The 23306-nt window shown below is 41.6% G+C and overlaps 1 protein-coding gene across 4 annotated transcripts in view; it reads left to right on the top strand.

The window, feature by feature from the left end:
- Nucleotides 1–23306, top strand: part of PRKCZ (protein kinase C zeta) — a 218872-nt gene that overhangs the window by 183504 nt on the left and 12062 nt on the right. For all 4 annotated transcript variants that reach the window (XM_031963008.1, XM_031963007.1, XM_031963010.1 and 1 more), the window contains 5 exons: nt 1591–1688; nt 14867–14953; nt 16410–16545; nt 18887–18974; nt 21137–21256. In XM_031963008.1, the coding sequence (XP_031818868.1) occupies nt 1591–1688; nt 14867–14953; nt 16410–16545; nt 18887–18974; nt 21137–21256 (529 nt within the window). The remainder of the gene's footprint in view (nt 1–1590; nt 1689–14866; nt 14954–16409; nt 16546–18886; nt 18975–21136; nt 21257–23306) is intronic.

Raw genomic sequence — 23306 nt, 5'->3', positions numbered from 1 at the left:
TAAATTGATTAATTATCAATAATCCATTATCACTCATAACATTTTATTTGATCCTCACAATGATCTTGGGAGATATATGCTGTTATTATCCTGTTTTACAGGTCAGGAAACGGAGGCAAAGAGAAATGAAGTGACTTTTTCAGGGTCAATCACACCATCATATCTGAGATAGGATTTTAACTTGATTCCAGATCTATTGCTCTAGCCAACTCGCCCTCTAGTGGCCTTCTGCTGACTTGTTTCTTATTTAAGCCTCTCCCCATCTTCCCTATCATGGCTTCTCAGCTTTCTCTCTGCCCATAAGGCTGTGCTGCTCTGTCCCAGCAAGGAGCCTGTCAACAGCTGTTCAGAGACCTCTAGGGAAGAGGAGTGTGCCACCTCTTAAGGCAGCTCACTCCATTGTAGAACAACTCTCATCATTAGGAAGTTCTTCCTGATATCAAATGTAAAGGGACTTCTTTGTAACTTTGGCCCACTACTTCCAGATCTGCCCTCTTGAAGCCAAGCAGAATGAATCCACTCTCTCTTCTAAGTGCCCTTTAAATAATTCTTGTCATGTCCCCCTGAGTCTTCTCTTTTCCAGACTAAACAACCCTGATTCCTTCAACTGATAAACCAGACTGTAGGACCTTCCTTCCCCATTGTCTTCTTTTGGTTGCCCAGTAGATTATTGACATCCTTCTTAAATATGGTACCCAGAGGTTAAACTCTGTACTTCAGTTTAAACTGGGTTTAACCCAGAACTTCAGATATGAAGTTAATAAATATTACTATTTATACTATTGTATAAGGGAATTGGTTACCTTCTTAACATTACATACCATTCCTCTCCCAATATAGCCTCTGCTTGCATTACCTGTGTAGGCTAATGTATCCTCCTCAATAACTCTGAGTTTGCAGGCTAATAAAAGCTCCAGATCTTTTTCTATCAATTCATAATTATAAATTGTTGTTGATTGATGTGGTCAAAGCTTTCAATATTTTAGTCCACTGTGCCCTATGCATCAAGCAGACCTTTTCTTCTCTAACTACCTCTGTTTGCCTCAACTGAAAAAGATGAGATTAGATGGGATGCCCTTTGGGAACTTGCATAGCTCGAGAACTTTGGTTTCCAGTTAGATCCTTGGTTTATGCAGATCTGTGGAATAAGGGGCACCATCTGTCCTTTGGCCTTGTTCAATCCTGGCTTTTACTCGTGTGCTTTGCTTTCACTTAATTTGTCATAATGAATTCTCTACAGCTGAGTTCATTTTCGCCAACTGTTTGATAAATGAATGTTTCACCAGTGAACAAAAGCTTGCCAGTCAAAGCTATCCATGACCCTATGGAAACTTCCTCTCCTTGGGAAAAGGGGCACCAGGAGGGGGAAGTTTAGCTCTCCTGAGAAAAATTGGTTTGTCTGCTGCTCTCACCATCTGCTTCCCTGTTAGATTTTAAGCTTTTTGAGGGCAGGTACTGAGTGTTGCCTTTCTTTGAATCCTCAGCACTTAGCACAGGGCCAGCCATACAGTGGAAAATAAATGTCAACTGACTCACCTGACCTCCAGGGTCTGTTGGGCTATATCTAATGTTATGTAACTTCTCTTGCAGGACATCGACTGGGTACAGACAGAGAAGCATGTATTTGAACAGGCCTCCAGCAACCCATTTCTTGTGGGCCTACATTCCTGCTTCCAGACTACGAGTCGGTAAGCAAGCAGAGTGAGGGGGGCTTCTCTCTAACCACAGGGACTTTGTTCTTCCAGATAAGGATGGTCTTGGGTCACCACCATATGGAGTATCCTCTAAAGAGGCTGTCAGAAAAAAAAAAAAATAATGGCAGCAACAATTAAGTATAATATTATTTATATAGTACCTACTATGTGCCAAGCAATGTGCTAAGTGCTTTATATTTATGTTCTTATTTGATCCTCACAACAACTCTGGAAGGTAGGTACTGTCATGACTTGCCATGAGGAAATTGAGGCAGACAGTGGTGAAATGATTTGTTCCTACCATTAGGAAGGGTCTGAGGTTGAATTTGAACTCAGGTCTTCTAAACCCAGCATTCAGTGCACTTCGGAGTCACCTAGCCACCCAAGAAAGATGTCTTTGGTTTCCCTCATGATTAATTAATATCTAAGTTAATAAGCATTTACTAACCATCTGCCAGATGCTGGTCTCTGTGCTAGGGGATCCAGAGAACTAAAAAACTCCTCAGGGAGTTTTCTATCTAGTTTAGGACTAGATACAACCACAGGTAATTTTGTTCAGTCATGTCTAATTTTTCATGATCCCATTTGGGATTTTCTTGACAGAGATACTAGAGTGAGTGGTTTATCCTTCTCTAGTTCATTTTTCCAGATGAGAAAACTGAGGCAAATAACAATAAGTGATCTGCCCAGGGTCACCCAGCCAGTAAGTGTCTGAGGCTGAATGCACTCTTTGCTTTTTGTTGGAGAATAACAAAAAGAAACCTGAGCTCAGCTTGCTCATTCTGCTAATGGAAATAAATGAAAGATGGAACAGAACTGAGGAGACCTTCTAGGTCTTCTAGTCTACTCATCCTAATTTTGAAGATGACCAAAAAGAGGCCATTGAAAGTTAGGTCATACAGATAAAAGGTGGCAGAACTTGGATTCAGACTTGGGTCCTCAGACTCCAAGCTCTCCCTTCTTTGTGTGATGCTCCATTGGATGAATGTTCTCTGTTGATTCCCAGTCCTTCACCCAGCAAATGTCTGATTATTTTAAAAGGATCACCTTGTTGGTGTTTTGTTCTGGATTTTACAGTTGCTCAGTGCATGAATTCTGTGACTTTTTGTCTCTTCTCTTCAGGGCTCCCTTCTGCTCCCAAGTGTGTAGGGAGTTCATGATTAGCCATTTGTCTTTGGAGGGTTGTTGATGGATGGAATCAGATCGATTCCTAGTATGTGTTTTTGACTCTTTGCTACAAATCATCTCTTCTTTTCTCATATGTGTGTGAGTGCGCATGCGCGCCATTAATCACTTGATTTGTGCCTCTAATTCAGCAGTATGGAATAGCCATTCTTAGGGTATAATCCTAGGGCGGAATTTAGGAAATACCCATTACCTCCAGTTGTTGGCCAATGTCTAATAATATGTGACTTCTCTTTCCTTGAGCATCTATTAAACATAATACCATTGACTTTCATAGGGAATCAGCCTTTCATTATCATTAGGGAGCTGAAACTTTTATAAAAGTCTAGTTCATTGTTTAGAGCCCTAGATTTGGATTCTGACATCCTATGTTTAAATCCCACCTTTGCCATGTACTCCTCTCTTGGACTTGGGGCAAGTAGCTGTTTTCTACTTTAATTTCTTTCCCTGTTGACTCATTTGACCTAAGTTGACCTCATTTGATCAAACAAGAAGCTATATGGAAAGTGTTTTGCAAGCCTCAATAATAACATTTTCAGTGCCCTCTTTAGATTGCTAGTAAGGAGGATCCTTGTTTGCCTTTTAACCCTAATTCCCGTGAGATCCTAAGTCATACTGAATTGGGAAAACGGCTCATAGCTCAAGTTAGAAAGGGCCTCATTGATCATGTCTGGTCTCTCATTTTATAGATGAGGAAATTGAGGTGGGGAATGATTAGCAGGTAATGATGTGGAGGGTGAAATTAGAACCTTGGACTTTTGCCTCCAAATCCAGTTCAGTATTTGTGCCACCTTCATTTTGGAGGATGGAGAATATTATCTCATGGTTCACTGATGCCTCAGAATGGCCAAATGTATAATCACCTTTGGATCTCAAAGACATTATTGGGCTCCAGATACCCAGGGAAGGAGGGGGAGAGAAGAAGTAGGAGAGAAGTGCCCTCCCCTCAGAACCTGGCATTTATTAGGGGCTGAATGCTTTGCTAAATGCTGAGACCACAAAGAAAAGGGTCAAAGCAATCTCCATTCTCTGGGAGCTCATGTTCTACTGCAGGAGACAACATATGCACTATCAGTGTATATAAAGTAGCTAAGGTGTCTTAAAGGGCAGCTAGTGGTGTGGCCAAGGAGCCAGGCCTTGGAGTGAATTCAAATTCAGCCTCAGGTACAAGTCATTTCACCCTGTTCTCTCTTTGCCTCAATTTCCTTTATTTATAAAATGAGCTGGAAAAGGAAATAGCTGACTACTTCAGTCCAGTATCTCTGCCAATAAAACTCCCGATGGAGTCATGACTGAATCACAGAGAGTTGAATATGACTGAACAACAACAAAAAGAAATTTAAACTTTGCGATAGACTTAGATGAGAAAGCTTTAGCGCCTGGTGGGATTAGTGACAGACTGGGGGTAGGGACTGGCATAGTTCTCTTACAGAAGATGGCACTCGAGCTGAGTCTTAGGGATCAAAAATATGAATTTGCTTTACATGAGTCAACAGTATAAGACAGAGTATAATTAGGTGTTAAATTATATGCCATAAATGGTACAGCAGCAACTTGTCATAGTAAACAGATCATTGAATCTGGGGGTAAGAAAGACCTGAGTTTACCCTGTTCGTATTACTGTGTGGCTCTGGACAAGTCATTTAACCCTTCCATTTCACAGTTAGTTGAAATAATGGAAACACGTCCATCACACTGTTGTCCTTTAGCCAGCTAAAAATCCCACTCTGTACAGGAAGTCTTTCCTGGTCCCCCATAATGCTAATGTTTTCCAATCTTTGTTGATTATTTCCCATTTGTCAAGCAAAATCTGGAGGACCAGTGGTCATGATGAATAGATCCTTTTCCAGTTATGAATGAATGAAAAGGAATTTTTAAGTGTTTAGTCTGCCAGGCTGGGAATTACTTTCATGAATATGTTGAACTGGATGGCCATGGAGATCAGCTCTCTCAAAGAATATGTTACAAAGACGAAAGGCAGAGAGCTGCTATCCTCAGGGATCTTACATCCTAACAGAAATAGAGAGGAGGAAACTGTGTTTGGGATGCCACAAGGATGGTGAGTGGAGTCCTTTACCCTTTCCAGAAGCAGAGGTAGTATTGAGCTTGTTGCTGTTCCCTGAGGAACATATCCAGCCTAGAAGGAAGGGGTGTTCATGGAATAACACAGTGAGATGATATTGTATTGGGAAGACTGGAGCCTGCTAGTAGTAATTACTGTGTGAGGTGGGATGCCAAGTTCCAGGGAGACTTAGTCACCTGGATTGGCGTTAATTGGGGAATAATGGAAAATACAAAAGCAGGTGGGCTTCAGGTTATGGTTGCCTTTGAGTATTTCTAGGATCAGTTGGGAGCCAGTGGACTTTATTCAGCTGGGGACTGATGGGGTCCAAGTTATTCCTTAGGAAAATTACTTTGGCAGCACTTTGAAGAACTGATTGGAAAGAGGAGCGATTAACCCCACAGAGACTCCTTATGTAGCCACTTCAGTAATCCAAGTGTGAGGTCCCGAATTGGATTGTATCTTCATGAATAGAGAGAAAGGCCAGATGGGGGAAATGTGGTTGTGCACTGCTCTTGGTGGGACAGAGCAGGCCCATGTCTCCGGGTCAGACTGATGAGCCTGTTGTCCCCTCCCCTTACAATCTATCTCTCTCTCTCTCTCTCCATCCCTCACCCTGCCATGAACCTCACTGGCTCTAGTCAATTAATAGCCTTGGAAACAAAGGAGTAAATGAAGCATCCGACCTTGTTCCCTGGGATCCCTTTTCATTTGGAATAGAATATATCCAAAACAAAGCTCAATTGTCGTGTAAATTGTAGTATTACACCTATGAATTTCACTAATATGCAGCGACCCAGGCCCTAGGAATCATGTTTCTTACTAGTTAGTGAAAAGGCACATTTCTTTGAGTCCTGCTGAGCCCGTGGCCTCCTGCGGGTCAGCCTGGTCCTTGAAAGGCCTGGGCTTCTTCCCAGCAGCCCCCACCCCCGACCTCCCATTTAGATCTAAGCTGAGCGACTCATCCCTTCTTCCTTTTGTAAATCTAGAACCAAGTTAATGTTCTAACTTCCCTACACCAAGGGCAGGTAATTGTGTTCCCAGGAGCACTAGTCTGATGAAAAAGGAGGACACCTGGAAGCAAAATTGATTGGCTCCAGACCCACTTGGGCTAAGGTCAGTTATGCTCAGGAGTCCCTAATGGGGGCAGTAGTCACCTGTCAAATAAATTAATGAGGAAAATATTTGGTGAATCACTGAGATTGAAAAGTTAGAGGAGACCTCTGCCTTCTCCATCTCCCTGCGCTTTGCTAGGGCCTGTAACATTGGAACAATGCAAAAGTAGACCCAATCCACTGGTCAACATGCATTTATTAAGCACCTACTATTTGCATAAGTACTAAGGCACTGTGCTAAGTATTGGAGCTATAAAGAAGGGCACAAACACAGAAGCTTATAATGTACTGAGGGAAAATAGCATGGTCAACTATGTAATATAAGCTACATGTAATAGAAGGGGGAGGTGAGATCAGAAGGAAGACACTTGCAATGGGAGAGTAACTCCTTTAGAAGGTGGTATTTGAGCTAAGTTGGAAAGGAAAGGGAAGCCAGGAAGTAAAGAGGAAGAGGTATAGGGACTGGTACCCAGGTAGCATTCTAGGTATTGCCAATACAAAAGTATGGAGGTGGAAGGCTGTGGGTGAGAAATACTCAGCAGCCCAGCATGAGGCTTTCCCTGGATGAGTGAAGGATAGCAAGATGGAAGAATGGATAGTTCTGTTGGTTAGCTTTTCCTGGAGTCAAGCCTGAAAATCTTGTATTCTTCCTTAAAGGGACTCTCTGTATCAACATGGTCCTTTCCAACTCTGAGGTTTTCTGAATTTGAGCGGGTCACTTAATTTTATTTAATTTAATTAACAAGTGGGACTGTGACCTGGTAGAAGGGACCTGGAGGAATTAGCATTAGGCCTTCCAGTTTAGACGTTTTTGGTCGTTGCTTTCAATTGGTCCCCGGGGATTGGTGAACATCCCAATGTATGTGCACTCGATCTCTTCCTTGACTTTTCTGCTTGATCACACAGTATAAGAAATGAGCCTGTTGCCATGGCAATGATTAGTGCCATAAATAAAGCTTTATGACTTCACTTCAGGCTCCAGCCAAGGCAGGAAATAGCCAGAGGGATAAAATTCTAGAGCCCACACTATTCACTCTGAGTTTTCAATCCCTTATATTAGCAATGTACTTACATTCCAGTGGGGGAGACAAGCATATATAAGCACATTCAGCACAGATGTCAAGTTATTAAAATATAAAGTTATAAAATATAAGCAAATAGTTAGAGAGGAGATAGTTTGGGAAGGAAGGCTTTGAGCAGAATCTAGTGCCTGAGCATCATCTCAGTTAGAGATTACCCCAGGGGGCCTGTGAGATCCCTTCCAGATCATGATTTGATCTCATGAAGGGGTGGCGGTAGGAGTTGGGCATGTACATGTAGCGAACCAGTATGGCCTGTTACTAGATAACTGATGAGATAATGATAATAAATAAAAATGATGAAGTGAGATAATATTTATAAAATCACTTAGTTCTATGGCAGGTACATAGTAGGCATTTTTCAAATGCATATTTTCTCCTTCTCTCTTAGTAAGGAGACCCTCCTTTACTTTTATTATGTCAGAGAAAAGGTCCATTTAAGGGAATAAGAAGAGACATAATTTAGATTAGGAGAGTAAGGAACTATCAAAAAAAAAAAGTTAGGAGGAATGCTCCTTACATTGCCAGACAAGTGTGTTGGTTAGTTTTTCTAATTGCTTTTTTTCTTTCTGTTACAAGTGATAGCTTTTTGGGAAGGAGCAATGTAAGGACCATCTAGTAGTGAATGTGATGAGAGAAAACAAAAGCCATAAATTAAGTGATGATCCTCTGCTCTCAGAAGTGAGAGGGGCCTTAGATATTGTTTAGTTCAGAAATAGCCAAGTTTGGTGGGGACTGGATGAAAATGTAATAGTGAATTATATATATATATTTAAAAACTTATAAGTACAATAGAACAAATATAATATTAACAAGTGGTTTTCTAAATCAATATTTTAATCATCAACATTAAGTTTCTCCTAGGTACCAGGTAACAAAGGCTGGGAGTACAAAAAGAGGCAAAAGATTAAACCTGTCCTTAAGGAGCTTATAATCCAATATGTGACTACAAGGGTCTTTATGTATGGTTTAAACATCATTTCTATTTGAATTTCCCACCACCAATCTAATCTTGCCAATAATCCATTGGACAATCATTCAGCAAGTCTCTGCCATATATCAGCTACCACACTAGGTACTAAATATTGAAAGACAATGAAGGATGAAAGACAATCAAAGAGCTTATATTCAACTGAGAAATAAACAGAAAATATAGACTAAGTAATTCGGGATGGTGGAATCTAGAAACTGACGGCCAGGAGCTTCTTATAAGGAGGAAGCATTTAAATCAAGTCTTAAAAGGATCTAAGTGAGGAAGAATGGCACTCTGGGTGTGAGGTACAGGCCATGGGAAGGCATGAAGGCAGGAGAATGAAGAGCATGTCCAGGGAATGGAAGCTGGATTTCAACTCAGGTTTCCTGACTCCAGTGCCTTTGCTCTACCCACTGCACCAGCTAATTGCTTCTTTTATTTTTTGGAGAATACTCCTTTTCCTTCTTTTGTTGAGTTGATGAAGATATGGGCCAGGTTGGGGACTTTGAAAATGACAAAGGAAAGCAATAGGGGAAGTTTGGTTCTCTCCCCGACCCCATTTCTCAATAGTACTTTATTTTTCCAAATACATGTAAAGATAGTTTTCAACATTCATTTTTGTAAAAACTTTGTAATTTTTATTCCAAGTTTTTCTCCTTCCCTGCTTATTTTCCTTCTCTCTAAGACAGCAAACAATCCTATATAGGTAATAATAGGTAAATGGGAAATAATAAGAGTCGATCAAAAGGAACAGTTGATCTATCAATAGTTTGACCATGTGATGCTAGTCCAACAAGCAGTAATTAAGTAGCTATTATGTGCAAGAAGAGGAGCACCACACACCTGAGTTCAATACTAGCTTTGTATTACTACTGGTCAGCTCACTTTCCTTCTGAATACCCCAGGAGAGGCTCTAAGACTAAGTTACATAGCAGGCAGTATCCATTGACAGAGAAAGGTTCCTGCTGGGATTTAACCTGTCTCGGTGAAATCCCTGGTCCAGGCACAAAATGAAGTGATGTGATATATATATATATATATATAGTATTGCTAGAGAAACTGAGGCTAGATAGAGATTAGAGAGTTTTTAATATTTTATTTGAGAGATTGTGCTGGGGGCATGTTGCCCTCAGGGCTGATGTCCAAAGCATCCAGCAGAGAATGTGAAGTTCCCATAAAATATATATACACACCTGGCTCCAAACTACCGGGGGTAGACTGAGGCAGGGGCAGAGTCAGAGCACTGAGAGTAAGAATCTGGTTCTGACGGGTAGGGGGAGGCACTGGACATTCTAATAAGTAGGGAAGGTCTGGGGTCATGATGTCTAAGATAAAAGGTCTTTCTCTTTATCTGGGTCAAATATCCTGATGATTTAGGAGGGAGAGGTGGTGTTGCAACCAGGGGGATTGAGGTAGAACAATTAGGAACTGAGGCAGAACCATTCAGGGAAACTAAGGCAGGACAATTAGGGAAACTGAGGCAGAACAATTAGGAATTGAGGCAGAACAATTCAGGGAAACTAAGGCAGGATAATTAGGGAAACTGAGGCAGGACAATAAAAGTTAACTGGCACAACAATATAATGGTGCACTGAGACCAGAGATGGATTGTCATGTGAGGAACAGCTGGATGACCAGTTTGAGCAGACCATAGAGTGAGTGAAGGGGATGAATGTGGACTAAGTCTGGATGTCAAAATGACATATAGTTCTTTGCCTAAAGGAGGTTACATTTCACTGGGACAATGGCTGGCTGACTAAATATGGGATCCAGAGGAGACTGGATGCCAAGGAAGTTTATGTCTCTGAACCTCAGTTTCTTGTACTATAAAATGATGGGTTTGAACTAGATAGCCATTAATGTCTTTTCCATCTCTAGAATCCTATGATTTAATTGAGAGAGGTGGTGAACTGTAGATGTGGAATGGGGCATATATAACTACTTTTGGTTCTAAGGGAGGGGTTTATAAAGAAAGATCTCTTTGGCAATTTATGGTGTAAAGGAAAAAAGAGGATTAATAAAACTCAGATTTAAAAAAAAAAAGATTAAAAGGGTACATTTCAATTTTAAATTTATAAGTAAATTTGTCATTGTCAGAATTTAAAATTCCAGCTTAGGAGAACAATGAGTTTTAAATGACAGTTAAGCTGCTTGGAGTCATTTCATTCTTCACTCACCTGCCAAATGGTGACATCTCAAATGGCCTGTTCTCGCCCACCTTGCATCTACATTACCTAAAATGGGGAAAGCTCAGTTTAAAAGCATAGGAAGAAGGTATTTAGTCAGATCAGCTCTAATGAGTGAGGGGCAGCTGGATAGCACAGTATTTAGAGCCTTAAGGACCCGAGTTCAAATTTGGCTTCAGACACTTAACTAACTGTGTGCACCTGGGCAAGTCACTTAACTTCCCAGTGAGAACTGTCCAAGAATGCAAAGTTTCAGGACAGGTGTTGATCTGTATTAGTAGAAAGATTCCCTTACTGAGAATTCCTTAAGCTGATGAAAATCACAGACCAAAAAACCTGAACTCTTCCATTCTAGGCTCTTTTTTTGTGTATTCTTTTGTTTGCCAATGTGATCATGGCTTCTCAAAATCCCATGAATGGAGAGATCTTGGAGGCTTGAGCAAGCTGGAAAGGCTTTGAGTCACCCAGAATCCACCTGGTGCAGACAGGCTCCTGAGACCAAGTTGACCCTATGAGAAGAGGCTATGGAAGAGGCATCTGTGGAGGGAATCCTCCCTAGGAAGAAATCACACCTCCTTGGAGTATTGTCTGGATGAGCACATGATTCCATGTAGCCAGCATTCCCAAACTTTCCAAAGTAGACAGTGGACTTAACTTCTGCCTTTGTCTCTTCAGCACCAGGGACAGCTCCTGCTGCATATTAGGCATATCATATGTGTTTATTAATATTGAATTGTTAAAACTAGAAACAAATTTAAAATGTGCTTGCTTAGGAGTGGAGACCCATGTGCCTCACTACTAGGAGAGCTGTTGTCCTTTCTCTTTGTATTAATGGCCCTGAGAACAGTGGGACCTCAGCCTGTCCCTCCGGGTTGGGAAAATGGCCCTTGATCGCTTTCTCACCTCACTTTTTTCTGCTGAAGGAAGAGCTCATGTTCTCCCAGCTGAGAGGTGGAATTGATGATGGATTAAGCTTCCTTTCCCTGGCATGGGATGCTGCCAGGTTTCCTGCCTGTTTGAAGCAGGTCACCAGCCTTTATGATGAGGAGAGAAGAGACTCCCATCCATCAAGCTTGTTTTTCACGCCCCCCCAGGGACTCTTTCCTTCCTGACCTTGGTGAGGCTGAATTAGTTTTGTCAGTAACCTGATGCTTCTCTTTGGTTGGGTCTTGTTTCATTTCTAATTTTCAGGAATATTGTTGCTCCTGATCTTGATATCCATCAGCTAAGAATTTTCAGATTTAGGTATTTCTTGGACGTTTTTTGAGTGCCATCCTTAGCCACTCCTTTCCCATGGGGACGACTGGTCTCTGTCCAATTCAGAATGTCTTTGGGAAGTGGTCGGCCTGTTAGGACTGTCTTTTTCCTCCACATAGACTTGTTTTTCTTTATCTGTGCATTCTCCAGTAGAATGTAATTGTCTTGGGAAGAGGGACTATTTTTGTTTATCTTGTGTCTCCGGTTTAACCTCAAGTGCCATGCACATAGTAGGCACCTAATTAATATTAGTCTTGAATTGACTGGTAGCTGGTCTTAGGCAAGTGTCAAGTTAACATGTCCCCGGCTCTGCCAAGTGCCTTTCTCTTGGGAGAAGAATCTCAGCCCTAATGAATATTAGGGAGGAGTTAGAGGGACTTCCTTCCTTCTATGTGCCAGGCTTGAGTGCAAAGTGATACAAAGGGAGGCAAACGACAATCAGTCCCTGCTCTCAAGAAGCTCACCTCTGTGGGTCTGGTAGAATGAGTCTGCTCCTTTTACTAGTCCTTGGTGTTTGGTTCTGGGCTGGCTAAATTGTAGGTGTTTGTGTTGTGGTATGAGGGACAGCTAGGTAGTGCAGTGGTTAGAATCAGAAAGATGTATCTTCTTGAGTGCAAATCCATCCTCAGATACTTCCTAACAGTATGACCCTGGCAAGTCGCTGCTTGCTTTAGCTTCCTTGTCTGTAAAATGGGGATAACAACAACATCTCCTTCCCATGGTTGTGGTGAGGATCACATGAGATTATATTTGTAAAATGGAAACTGAAATGTGTGTGTGTGTGTGTGTGTGTATTTATTTTAAAAATACTGAATATAAATGGGCCAGTTCCATGAAGTTAAACCACACTAAGAAGGGGAGGGTGAAAAATGTTCTGAGCCTGGAGTTAGGAAGCCCTCCCCTAAACCTTAGTACCTGTGTGACCCTAAGAAAGTCATTTTACTTGTGTCTGCTCTCCTGCCCTAATACACTGCTCTACACTTAATCTGGGGGACTGAATGAGCAAACAGATGAATAATTGAATGTTTTTGCCTGAATAGTTCATCCCATCCCCACTGTGGTCTGGGACTTTTTTGCCCCTTTCTGCTTTTCCTCTTTACTTTCTCTATATCAGCTCCCTTCTCCCTTGCAGGCTTGATACATTTATGCTAGCTTGGAGCTCTTTCCTTCCAGGAGACATGGTGCATGCAGGGTAGCATCTCTGGACCTCTGCTCCCTGGACTTGGCTACTCAAACCCTGCTTATTTTATCACAGAAGAGCTTCTTTGCAATAATGTTAATACAGTTCCTGTATTGGGAGCTGTGTCAGTGGGAGCTCCCAGACAGAGCTGGGAAATGCTCAGATAACTGGGAACAAGCAGAATTTCTATTGCTGCCATGTGTTTTGCAGTGAATGGACCCTGAAGTGCTTAGATGAAGGACAGAGGAAATCAGAAGGACCTTGTCATGAGACAAGGGATGACATTTCTGAAAGGTTCCATTTGCTCTTGTTGCAGAATCCTCCAAAGTCACAAGCCAGGCACTCCCCAAAATGGGATGTGTCTCCCAAATTTTCCAATGCCTTCTGTGATCTATTCATAACAAGAGGAAAAGTTGACATTTGTGTGGCATTTACTCTGTGCAAGACACCGTGTTAAGTCCTAGGGATACAGCTGATCAATCCATAAGCATTAATTAAGTGCCTATTAAAAGAAAGGCAGCTTTTGCCAACTAGCAGCTTCTGTCTCAGAAGAGGAGATAGTATCTGTCCACAGATAAGCAAAGACACAACATAGATCAAATAAGTCTGAAGGGATTTGGAGATGAGGGTGGTAGGGGGTGAGAGTCGCCATTTGTTGAACCTTAAACAGCAGCTAGAAGTTCCAAGAAACTGAGGTAGAAAAGGGAGGACATTCCAGGTATGGAAGCAATGCAAAAACCTGGAGGCTGGAGATGGAATAGCGTCACAGTACTATGACGCTGTTGAGGCTGCTGGGAACTCTTGTGTCTTTGAATCCTCCAAAAGCCAAGGTGACCTGCTTTGTTCCCCAGCCCTGGCAGTGAATGACTTGGAACGGTTCCAACAAATTGAATGCACATTCAAGGGGCAGAGATTTCTGTCTTATGATTTCTAGAATGTTTAGCGTCCCCAATTTCTCCTTGAGAATATTTGAATGAAGACCTAGCTCGTGGGGTGCCCATATTCCTACAAAAGCCCCTTGGACTAAAGACACACTCTGGGTGACTGGGAATCCTCGTCACTCAACCCTTGGTGCCTGAAAGGAAATGCTTACTTCTTCAGGCCTTTTTCCTTCCTGCAGAATATATTTCAGCAAGTCAAAAGATCCCCAAATTCAAAAAAAGATCCCCAAAATTCAAATCACAGACCTCCTTGGGAAAGGGATCAATCTATTTCTTTCAATCCGATCATCATTTGTTTAGCACCTGCCTTCCTGCAACTAGAACAGTCCATAATAGATCTCCTGCCTTAGGAGCTTGTGTTCTGTCAAATGCAAGCAGCAAGCAAAAGAGAAATAAATAGAAGCTACTTTGAAGAGGGTGGATCCACCAATGCTAAGGTTGATCTAAAAAGGCTTCCCGTATGAAAAGGTATCCCATTCAGGTTGCTACCGAGACACAGTGTCTGAGCAGGATTTGAACCCAGGTCCTCTTACCCCTTCTTATTGTACTACAGGCTTTTGCTTATGGAGGAGCCCTTCCCAGATATTACCCTCACTTATTTATCCACCCAGAAGGGAGTGAGAATGGAAACATTGATACTCTCAAGAAACAGAAATGTTGTCTTGGATTCAAAAAAATTATTGATGTTTATTTTATATTTCTATCACTTACTTCGCAATGAGTCCTCTCTCCAAGACAATTCAAGAGATAGATTTCAGAAGGGAAGGCATTCTGGGCATTCGTGGCAGTGCTGCTTTGGAAAATGCAAGTAGCTCGAAACAATGTACAGATCCTTTAAATTAAACAAAAAACTATATTTTTAAAAAATCTCCTTGACGAAATAAAAAATGAATCGTCCAGTTGACCACTTCACACAAAATGATGCTCGTTCAAATATATATGTGTTTTTGTTTGGTTTAAAATTAAAAAAAAAAAAAAAGTCTTATTCCTTTATTTTTTGTTTCCCCTTTTCTGTAGAGAATGGTTCTTGAAATTTCTGCTAAATTAGTTTTCTTCATGGATTTTTTTCCTTCCCCTGCAATATGGTTTCCCCATCAGATCTAAGCTGCTGCAGATTGAATTCTGCCAGAAACATCCAAGTTCCTCCTTCCCTGGGGAAGCTGCTTGCCGCTGATGAGATCTTCTCTCTTTCAGGTTATTCCTTGTCATCGAGTATGTGAATGGAGGGGATCTCATGTTTCATATGCAAAGGCAAAGAAAGCTTCCGGAGGAGCACGCCAGGTACGTTGCAGCCAGTGCCCCGCCACCGCTGGTGTTGCTATTCATGACAATTAGAAAACCAGATGCTCTTTGGATAAAATGCTAATGAAGAATTGTTTTTGCTAAAGTTCCTCCTCTCTCTCCCTATCTCTGTGTGTGACTCTTTAAAATTGTTTTTTAAACATTTTACAAATATTGTCTCTTTTTTATTCTCACAATAGCCCTGGGAGCTAGATATTAATACCATTTTATGAATGGAAAAACTGAGGCTCAGAGAATTGAGCTGGGTTACTGGGACAGAATTTGTACTGATGTGAGGTCCAGAGTTCTATCAGATCTGCCACAGGATGTGTGTGTGTGTGTGTGTGTGTGTGTGTGTGTGTGTGTAGAAAAATCAGGATCCCACAGCTAGGGGGCCCTCCCTCCATTACGCCCCAATTTTAACATTCCCATATATTTTTTAAACTTATACAGGAAAGCAGCTAAGGTGCTGCCTCTGGAATCGGGAAGATAGCATAACAATACAAAACACAAACTTTGGCAGCTGGGCTGGGGCAGTAGGGAGAAGGGAAAGGTATAAGTGGTTCTATTAGGAGTCATTTTCCAAGACTTTTTTTTTTAAGGTACAATCTATGATTTCCTTAGTAAGGGACATGTAGGTGAATCTCAAACTGCCTACGACTTAATAGATAAGTTGCCTGAGACACAGAATCCAAACGATCTGTCCAAATTCACATCCTTTAAGTTTCAGAGGCAGGATTTAAACTCAAGTCTTGTTGACATCAAGACATTACCCCTACCCATCCTCCCCTGACACTGTGAGAAATACTTCCCAGCTACTTGAGGATAGGAGCCCACTGAATTGTGTATACTTTGAATAAGTCTTTTCCTCTCTTGAGCTCAGTTTCTTTCTCTGTAAAATAAGATGACTGTATAGGATGGTCTCTAGCTCTCTCATTCCCTCCAAGTTGTTGATGCCGTTTAGTTTGGAGTGCATTTTGTGTCCGTTTCCCGAGCTGGGATGGATTTCTGGGGATGGAGCTCAGGGACCTTCTTTCTCCCTGGCTGTCGAGCTCCCGAACAGGACTGAGTGGTGTTGCTAATACCTCATTCATCTTGACCATTAAGAGGGACCGATGGCAAGTTCAAACTGTAATTTAGATTAGTGACCTGAATCTGACGGGGCAGTTTTGAATTTTTGATGCCAAGAAAAATGGATTAGCAAGGGTTGGACTCGATGCAGGGGGGAAACCATCAATCTCACCTGGTTATTTTGAGGAAACTTTAAAAAAAAAACCTCTATACTGTAAGAAAAATGATATTCAATCCTCTCTCCTGCCCTCGGCTCCTTCTTACTTGACTCTCCATTTTTAGAAGTCGTGAATCTCTCCTTTTGAATTGAATTGTATCTTGTCACCTCAAATAACAATGAGACTTTGACAGCTTTAGGGATTTGTTTGTTTCTTTCCTCTTCAAGGTTTTATGCTGCTGAAATATGTATTGCTCTAAACTTCCTCCATGAACGGGGAATTATCTACAGGGACTTAAAACTAGATAATGTCCTCTTAGATGCGGAAGGTCACATCAAATTAACAGATTACGGAATGTGCAAGGTGAGTAAACTTTGCTGGGTGGATTTCTGCATGGCTGGGTCCTATATATGCTATTAGGATATAGTCAGATATAACTAGCTGCCTCCATTTTGAATTTCATTTTGTTCATTTACCTTTGTGCCTCTGTTTACCTAAGCAGGCTTGTACCTGTGTGTATCTATCTGTGTCTCTGTCTGCTGCCTCTGCATTCATCTGCTTGTGTGGGAATAGACCTGTGTGTATTGGCTTGTTTGTATTTTGACTTGAAGACTATAATAAAACTGGAAACATCTCCTGCAAGCGTTCCTCTTCCATGTTGTTCTCTTGAGCCTAAGTGTACGACTTGACTTTTCCCTTATGAAATTTCATCTTCCTATGTTTTAATCTGTTGGGAACTGGTTAGATCTTGACTGTCATCTAGTGTATTAGCCGTCCCTCTCAGTGTTGTGTCATTTGACACAGTTTGATGATGCCTGCCCTCTCTGACTTTATCCTGGTCTTTGGGAAGAATATGAAACAGCCCCACGCGACACAAAGTCACTCTGCTGGACCCCTAACCACACTGACTTCACAGTTAGTCCTGTTATTCAGCAAGTTCTGAATATCTGTTTGTAAGATTGTCCAGCCTATATAATTCCATCTTTTCTGAAAGAATAATAGAAGCTACTTCATCAAAAGTTTGAGTAAGAAGAATCTTACTCCACAGAGGTATTGTTTTTTTTTTTTTACTGACACCTATAGTGATTTGTCCCCACAGGAAGCATTGGGCCCGGGTGATACAAAACATTCCCTTATCTACTGGTTTATTAATCCTGCCCAACAAGGAAGTGTGGGGTTAGACCAACGAGACCCATTCTTGACAAAGCCAGATGGTTTTCTGTTGTAGATGTTTGCCAACCATCTTTTTAGTGATCCAAGCTAGGATTTTTTACAGGAATCAACGTCAAGTTCCCCAGGCTGATTACAGGGGTCTTTGGCTTTCCTTTTTCTTTTGAAAAACTGTTCTCCATTATTTTGCTCCTTCTCTTATTTTTTCCATGATCATTGACAAATCCCCAACACTGGCTCAGCCATCACAGCTGTCTCCTCTTCCAGCACCGGAAGATCTGGGCTGGGTGAAGTAAATTTACCAAGGGCAATGAGGGATTCTCTGACTGACTCTTCCCCTATTCTAAGTATCAGTTCCCTGTTAGTCACTTTTGTTCTGACCTTTCCACTGTAAAGGTCATGGCCAGAGAAAACAGGAGCAAGATAACACTTGAGCAACTCAGCCACCTGCCTCTTGGTTGTCACTTATCACTATCCCATCCACGCTGAGCGTCCGACCTCTCTCTTCTTTGACCCTCCCCCTTTTCCACCAATAGAGCTTTTCAGAAAATTCTAAAAACATTTTTTCGTGGTGCTTGTTTCCCTCCCCAGTCTTAGCTGATTCTTCTTCCTTTAGGCTCTTTGTGACATTCTCCCCTGAATCAGAGTTGCACATCATCTCTTCCACAGTCTCTAGCAGGGAGGAGGCAGTGTGGTGCTTCTCGTTGCTACCATTCCAACCACCACTTCCTCTCTATTAGTGACCATGGATCCCGAGAATTCCCTTGTTGTTTACTCTTTGAAGAATAAAAATAGCTCTAATACAAGTTAAGAAGTAGCTATTTGTTCTTCTTGATTAGAAAGACAAAGAGCACTCTCAAAGCTCTTGATAATTATTATATGTGATAACTCTTTGCAGGACTATCGATTTGTTTCCTGAATACCTCATAGCTTCTTGCTGTTTGGTAGTCTGTTCGTGACTAAATCACTTCTCTTTTTTCTACTTCCATTGATCTCTACTAAAATGCTTTCTCTGCATCACACTTTTTCTCTCTGATCCTAGATTTTATCACAATTTAAGATGAAGAATTAGACTTTCTGAATGCACAACACCCTTTCGCAGCCCAAACATTATCTTACCTGTTTCTTTTCAATTAGCTATACCCACATCCCAATCCAGGTGGATTTCCCCCAATCAAGTCTCGTTGATGTCAAATTTCCCTTCTTGAGTTTACCCTTCACCATTTCCATTTACTTTCTAACCATAAGGCAGAATAAGTAATGGTATTTTAAATGACTTTTAGGAATCCAGCATTAGTGAACCAAGCTATAATCAGCTGGCAATTTAGTTGGTACTAAATAACTATATAAAATAAACATACCAGAGGGTTTGTTTTCCAAACTCTGAATTTTACATGCTTATGATTCCTGTGTGTGTGTGTGTGTGTGTGTGTGTGTGTGTGTGTGTATACACACATGTTGGGGTGAAGGGAGGGAGGATATCTCACTCCAAAGAAGTATTGTTTACTGACACTTGTAGTGATTTTCCCCACAGGAAGGATTGGGCCCAGGTGACACAACAAGCACTTTCTGTGGGACACCAAATTACATCGCCCCAGAAATCCTAAGGGGAGAAGAATACGGTAGGTTCATGCTTGACTGTCCCCAAATTTTCCTTCTACTCTTACTGAATCCTCCTCAATGAGGTATCACAGAGTCATGGACTATCAGGAAGGCATCTCAGAGGTCATCACATGTAACTCAGCCCTAAATGAGAATTCCCTACCGTACCCTTCTCTACAAGTGACTACCTAGACTGACCTTTATGGCTATGGGGCACTGAGGTCTGTGTGTTACTAAGTGAGGATCCTTTCAGAGAGCAGAACACGCTGCTAGAAAATATAACTCAATTTTGTTGACTCCGGGTCTAGTTTCTTGGTGCTTCTTGACTCCGGGTCTAGTTTCTTGGTGCTTCTTGGACACTTCTGTCACAGTAGTCAGAATGTGGAAGATCCAGCCCATCTGTCTTGTGAACAATCATTTGCAGGTTGTAAGTGAGCCAGGGAAATTAATTTGACTTGGAAAGATTGCTCACTGAGAAAGCAGCAAAGGCAAGAGGATTGGAGAGCCATTAAGGGGCCGTGAGGAACCAAATTTTGTCCTCTTGCTCTTTCCTGACTAGATGTCTCCTGTGTCCCCCTTCTCCTTCTCCCTCTTCCCCCCCCCACCCCCCCCAACAAAGTACTTACCTGGTCCCCTCACCTCTGAACTCTACTCTCTTTTCAAGGTGTAAATCAAGTCATATCAGCAAATAATTCTCAAACACCTACTATGTGTCAGTATTGGGTACATAAGTATGAGTCCTTGCCCTCAAAAAGCTTATAGTAATCTAGGGAAGAACAGAGCAGTGTGGAATATCTTTTGTTCCCAATGGGAGAGGCAGCATGTCTAGGTAGAGAAAATAGTAATAACTAGGGAGAAAAGGGAGGAGGGAGATCCAAGAGTTCCTTCCTGTAGGAAGTGGCACCCAACTGTGCTTTGAAGGAAGCTTGGGATTTTACAAGGCTGAGAGAAAGAGGGAAAGCATTCCAGGCATGGAGAAGGGGAAGGGCAAAGACCTGGTCGTGGGAGATGGAATTCCCACCTCCTTGGGAAGTCTTCCTCCTGTCAACTCAGTGAGAAAAATGATCTATGTCTTCTTTGAGCTGTTCTGACATCTATTCTCTATTTCCTTATCTCACCTATTTGTGATTTACAATGCAGCCTTCTTGGACAATCCATCAACAGGAATTTATTAAGTGCCGACTGTGTACCAAGTAGACAGTTCGTCATACAAATGTTTTATCCACCATGATTGTAAATTGCTTAATATATATTTGGGGCACTCGTACATAGTTTGCACATCCTTCCCTGTTTCTGGTATAATATAGAAGACCTTTAGTAGATAGTAGAAGGCAGTTAGATTGTAGTAGATAGAGCTTGGGGCTTGGAAATGGAAGACTGATCTTTATAAGTTCAAACCCAGCCTCAAACATTGGCTGACTCTGAGCAAGTTACTGTTGGCTTTAACTTCCTTCTCTGTTACATGAGGGGAATGGTAAACCATTCCAGTATCTCTGCCAAGAAATCCCCAAATGGGGACTCGGATATGACTAAAAAAAAATACTGAACTACAACAACCCGCTTGGGTGGATGTCCTGCCAGGTTGTTGTTGTTCGGTGATTTTTCCATATGGGTAGGACTGAACTAGATGACCTTCTCACCTGTCCAGTTCCAATGGTCTTATGATCCCTGACCATGAGTGGGTTTTATTTCCAAAATAGGTTTTGGAGTTAGAAGACTCTTGTTTACTTACTCTCTCTAGAACTTACTGTCTGTTTACCCTTAGGCTTCCAACCCCCGAGTCTCGGTTTGCTCATCTCTAAAATGAAGGGGTTTGACTTCATGATTTGCCTGACCTATAATTTTAAATCACTTAAAAACTTTGAGCCTCCCCTATAAAGTGGGTGTAATAACACCTGTCAGTAATTTCCCATGGTAGAGTGTATATTCCTTAAAAGCTGGGCACTTGTATTTGAACCTTTGGATTCCATGCATCTAGCGCAGAAATTGGTGCAGAATATGTGCTTAGATTCTGGTAGCTTTATGGCACGATGGGACCCCCATCATGAGAATATCAGCTTTATTTTATTTTTTTGCCTATATATCACCCCCACCTGATACGGGGTACCCCTCCCCTCCCACACACATAGTTAACTACTTCACACACCCTTGTTAATTGGCTGATTGTCTTGACTGTCCCCAGGGTTCAGTGTGGACTGGTGGGCCCTTGGCGTCCTGATGTTTGAGATGATGGCGGGAAGATCGCCATTTGATATAATCACAGACAATCCGGACATGAACACTGAAGATTACCTCTTCCAAGGTACGTATGTTCATAGATGTCAGACACCCAGATGGGGGAAGATAGTACCAGGAGAGTCGGTCTAGCTTAGGAGCAGAGCTTGCTCCCAGGCTCGACGAATTTTGACGTACTATTTTGTCATCCTCTATAATCAGTCTGTGGCTAATTCCCGTCAATTTTATCTTCATAATGCCCCCTTATCTCCTCTGACAATTTTCCCATCCTGCTCCAGGCCTTTAGCATCTCACACTTGGATTATTGCAATGGCTATTAGGAGATCTGACTGCCTCAGATCTTTCCCCACTCCCATCTATGCTCCATTCAGCCACCAGAGTCATTGTTCTAAAGGGTGGATCTGACCACATCGTACCCCAGCTCAGTGACCTCCAGTGGCTTTCCAGGATCAAATATATAGTCCAAAAATTGGCATTCTAACGAGCCCTTTTTCCCTTCCTGACTTTTTATACCTGACATCATTCTCCCCAAACCCCAACCCACCTTTCCCTAGGCAATCTGGCCTCCCCCAACGGTCTTCAGATGAGACTCTCCCACTTTAAGGACAGGAACTGTCTTTTGTATTTCTTGGTGAGCCCAAAGCCTGGCACATAGTAGGCACTTTAAGAAGTGTGTGAACTGCTGTTCCAGAGGCTAGAATACAAATAACAGCTAACATTTATGCTTCACTTAAAAATTTGCAAAGCACTTTACAAATGTTATTTCATTTTATCCTCATAACATCTGGAAGGCAGGTGCTGTTATTATCCCCATTTTACAGATGAAAAAACCGAGGCAGGCAGAAGTGGATGACTTGCCTGGAGTCACAATTAATAAGTGTCCAAGGCAGAATTTGAACAGAGGTCTGTCTCCCTGAATCCAAGATTGGTGCTCTACCCACTGCACCACTTATTTACTAGACAAAAGAAGGCTTTGAACTCATGGTCATGTCTGTACTCCCAAATCCTGGAAAGGTGTGCCTGTGGTAATAATCAGGTGGTCTGACTTCTGCTTGAAGGTATAATTAAGATCCATGAAGTCTTTTCTATTTTAAGCCCTTCTCAGAATACTGGAATAGAAAAATCCCTTGCATGTTAGTTTTCCAACGTACCGTAAGTGTGGTACCACTGAGCAGTGATAATAATTATCATTATAACTGATGAGAGGACGTATGATTCCTTGTATAGAGCATTGACCTCAGACCCAGAGAGATCCATGGGTGAGGTCTGTCTCTGACCTTACTGGCTGTGTGACCCTAGTCAAGTCATTTTTCTTCTGTGCCCCAACCAAGACCACGAGATGCAGAGCAGATGCTGACTTACAGCTGGTATTTCTTAAGCTTTTTCTATTGCCCAGTCACTGTCCCAGGGAAGTATAAATTCTAGCTTTCATTATTATTATTTTTATTGGTATTCTTCTTCTTATTGATGATGATTTGATAATATCAATAATAAATAGCCAGCATTTATAATAAATTAACAACTAATTATTAAATTGATGGTATGAATTGTTAAAATAAATTAATAATAAAAATAACCCCTGCCCTCTAGAAGTTGAAATAAAGAAATGAATGAGTGTTAATAAATAACTCCTGTCCTCAAGCCAATAATGAAAGAGGATAATAATTAATGAATGGTTGATAAGAATAATACTATTAAGAAGTTAATAATAATAATGACTGACTGATGATAATGGTGATAATAAGCTCTTGCCCTCAAAAAGCTTCCATTCCATTTTAGAGGATGACTTCGTGTTTAAGGTTCCAGACTTGGAGTCAGGAGACTCTCTCTGCCTCTTTTCTCATCTGTAAAATGGGCATAATAATAGTAATACACTTTCCTTATTATCCTAGTTACTAGTTCTTGATCCCCAAAAAGGATCACATGTCTACATCTGAGTATACATGCTTTGTCCCTCTTTCCACCTTCTTACCCCCATTCCATTTCTTGAGCTGGAAGGAATATCAGAAACCATCTCATTCAATCTAATTGATTTATAGATGGGGAAATTGAGACTGTGAGGGTTAAATGACTTTCCCAGAGCTATAACTCCTTATCCAGCATTTAACAAAATCCTC

Source organism: Sarcophilus harrisii, chromosome 3, assembly GCF_902635505.1.
Source record: "Sarcophilus harrisii chromosome 3, mSarHar1.11, whole genome shotgun sequence".
Lineage (NCBI taxonomy): Eukaryota > Metazoa > Chordata > Mammalia > Dasyuromorphia > Dasyuridae > Sarcophilus > Sarcophilus harrisii.
This window is presented reverse-complemented; position numbering and strand designations above follow the sequence as displayed.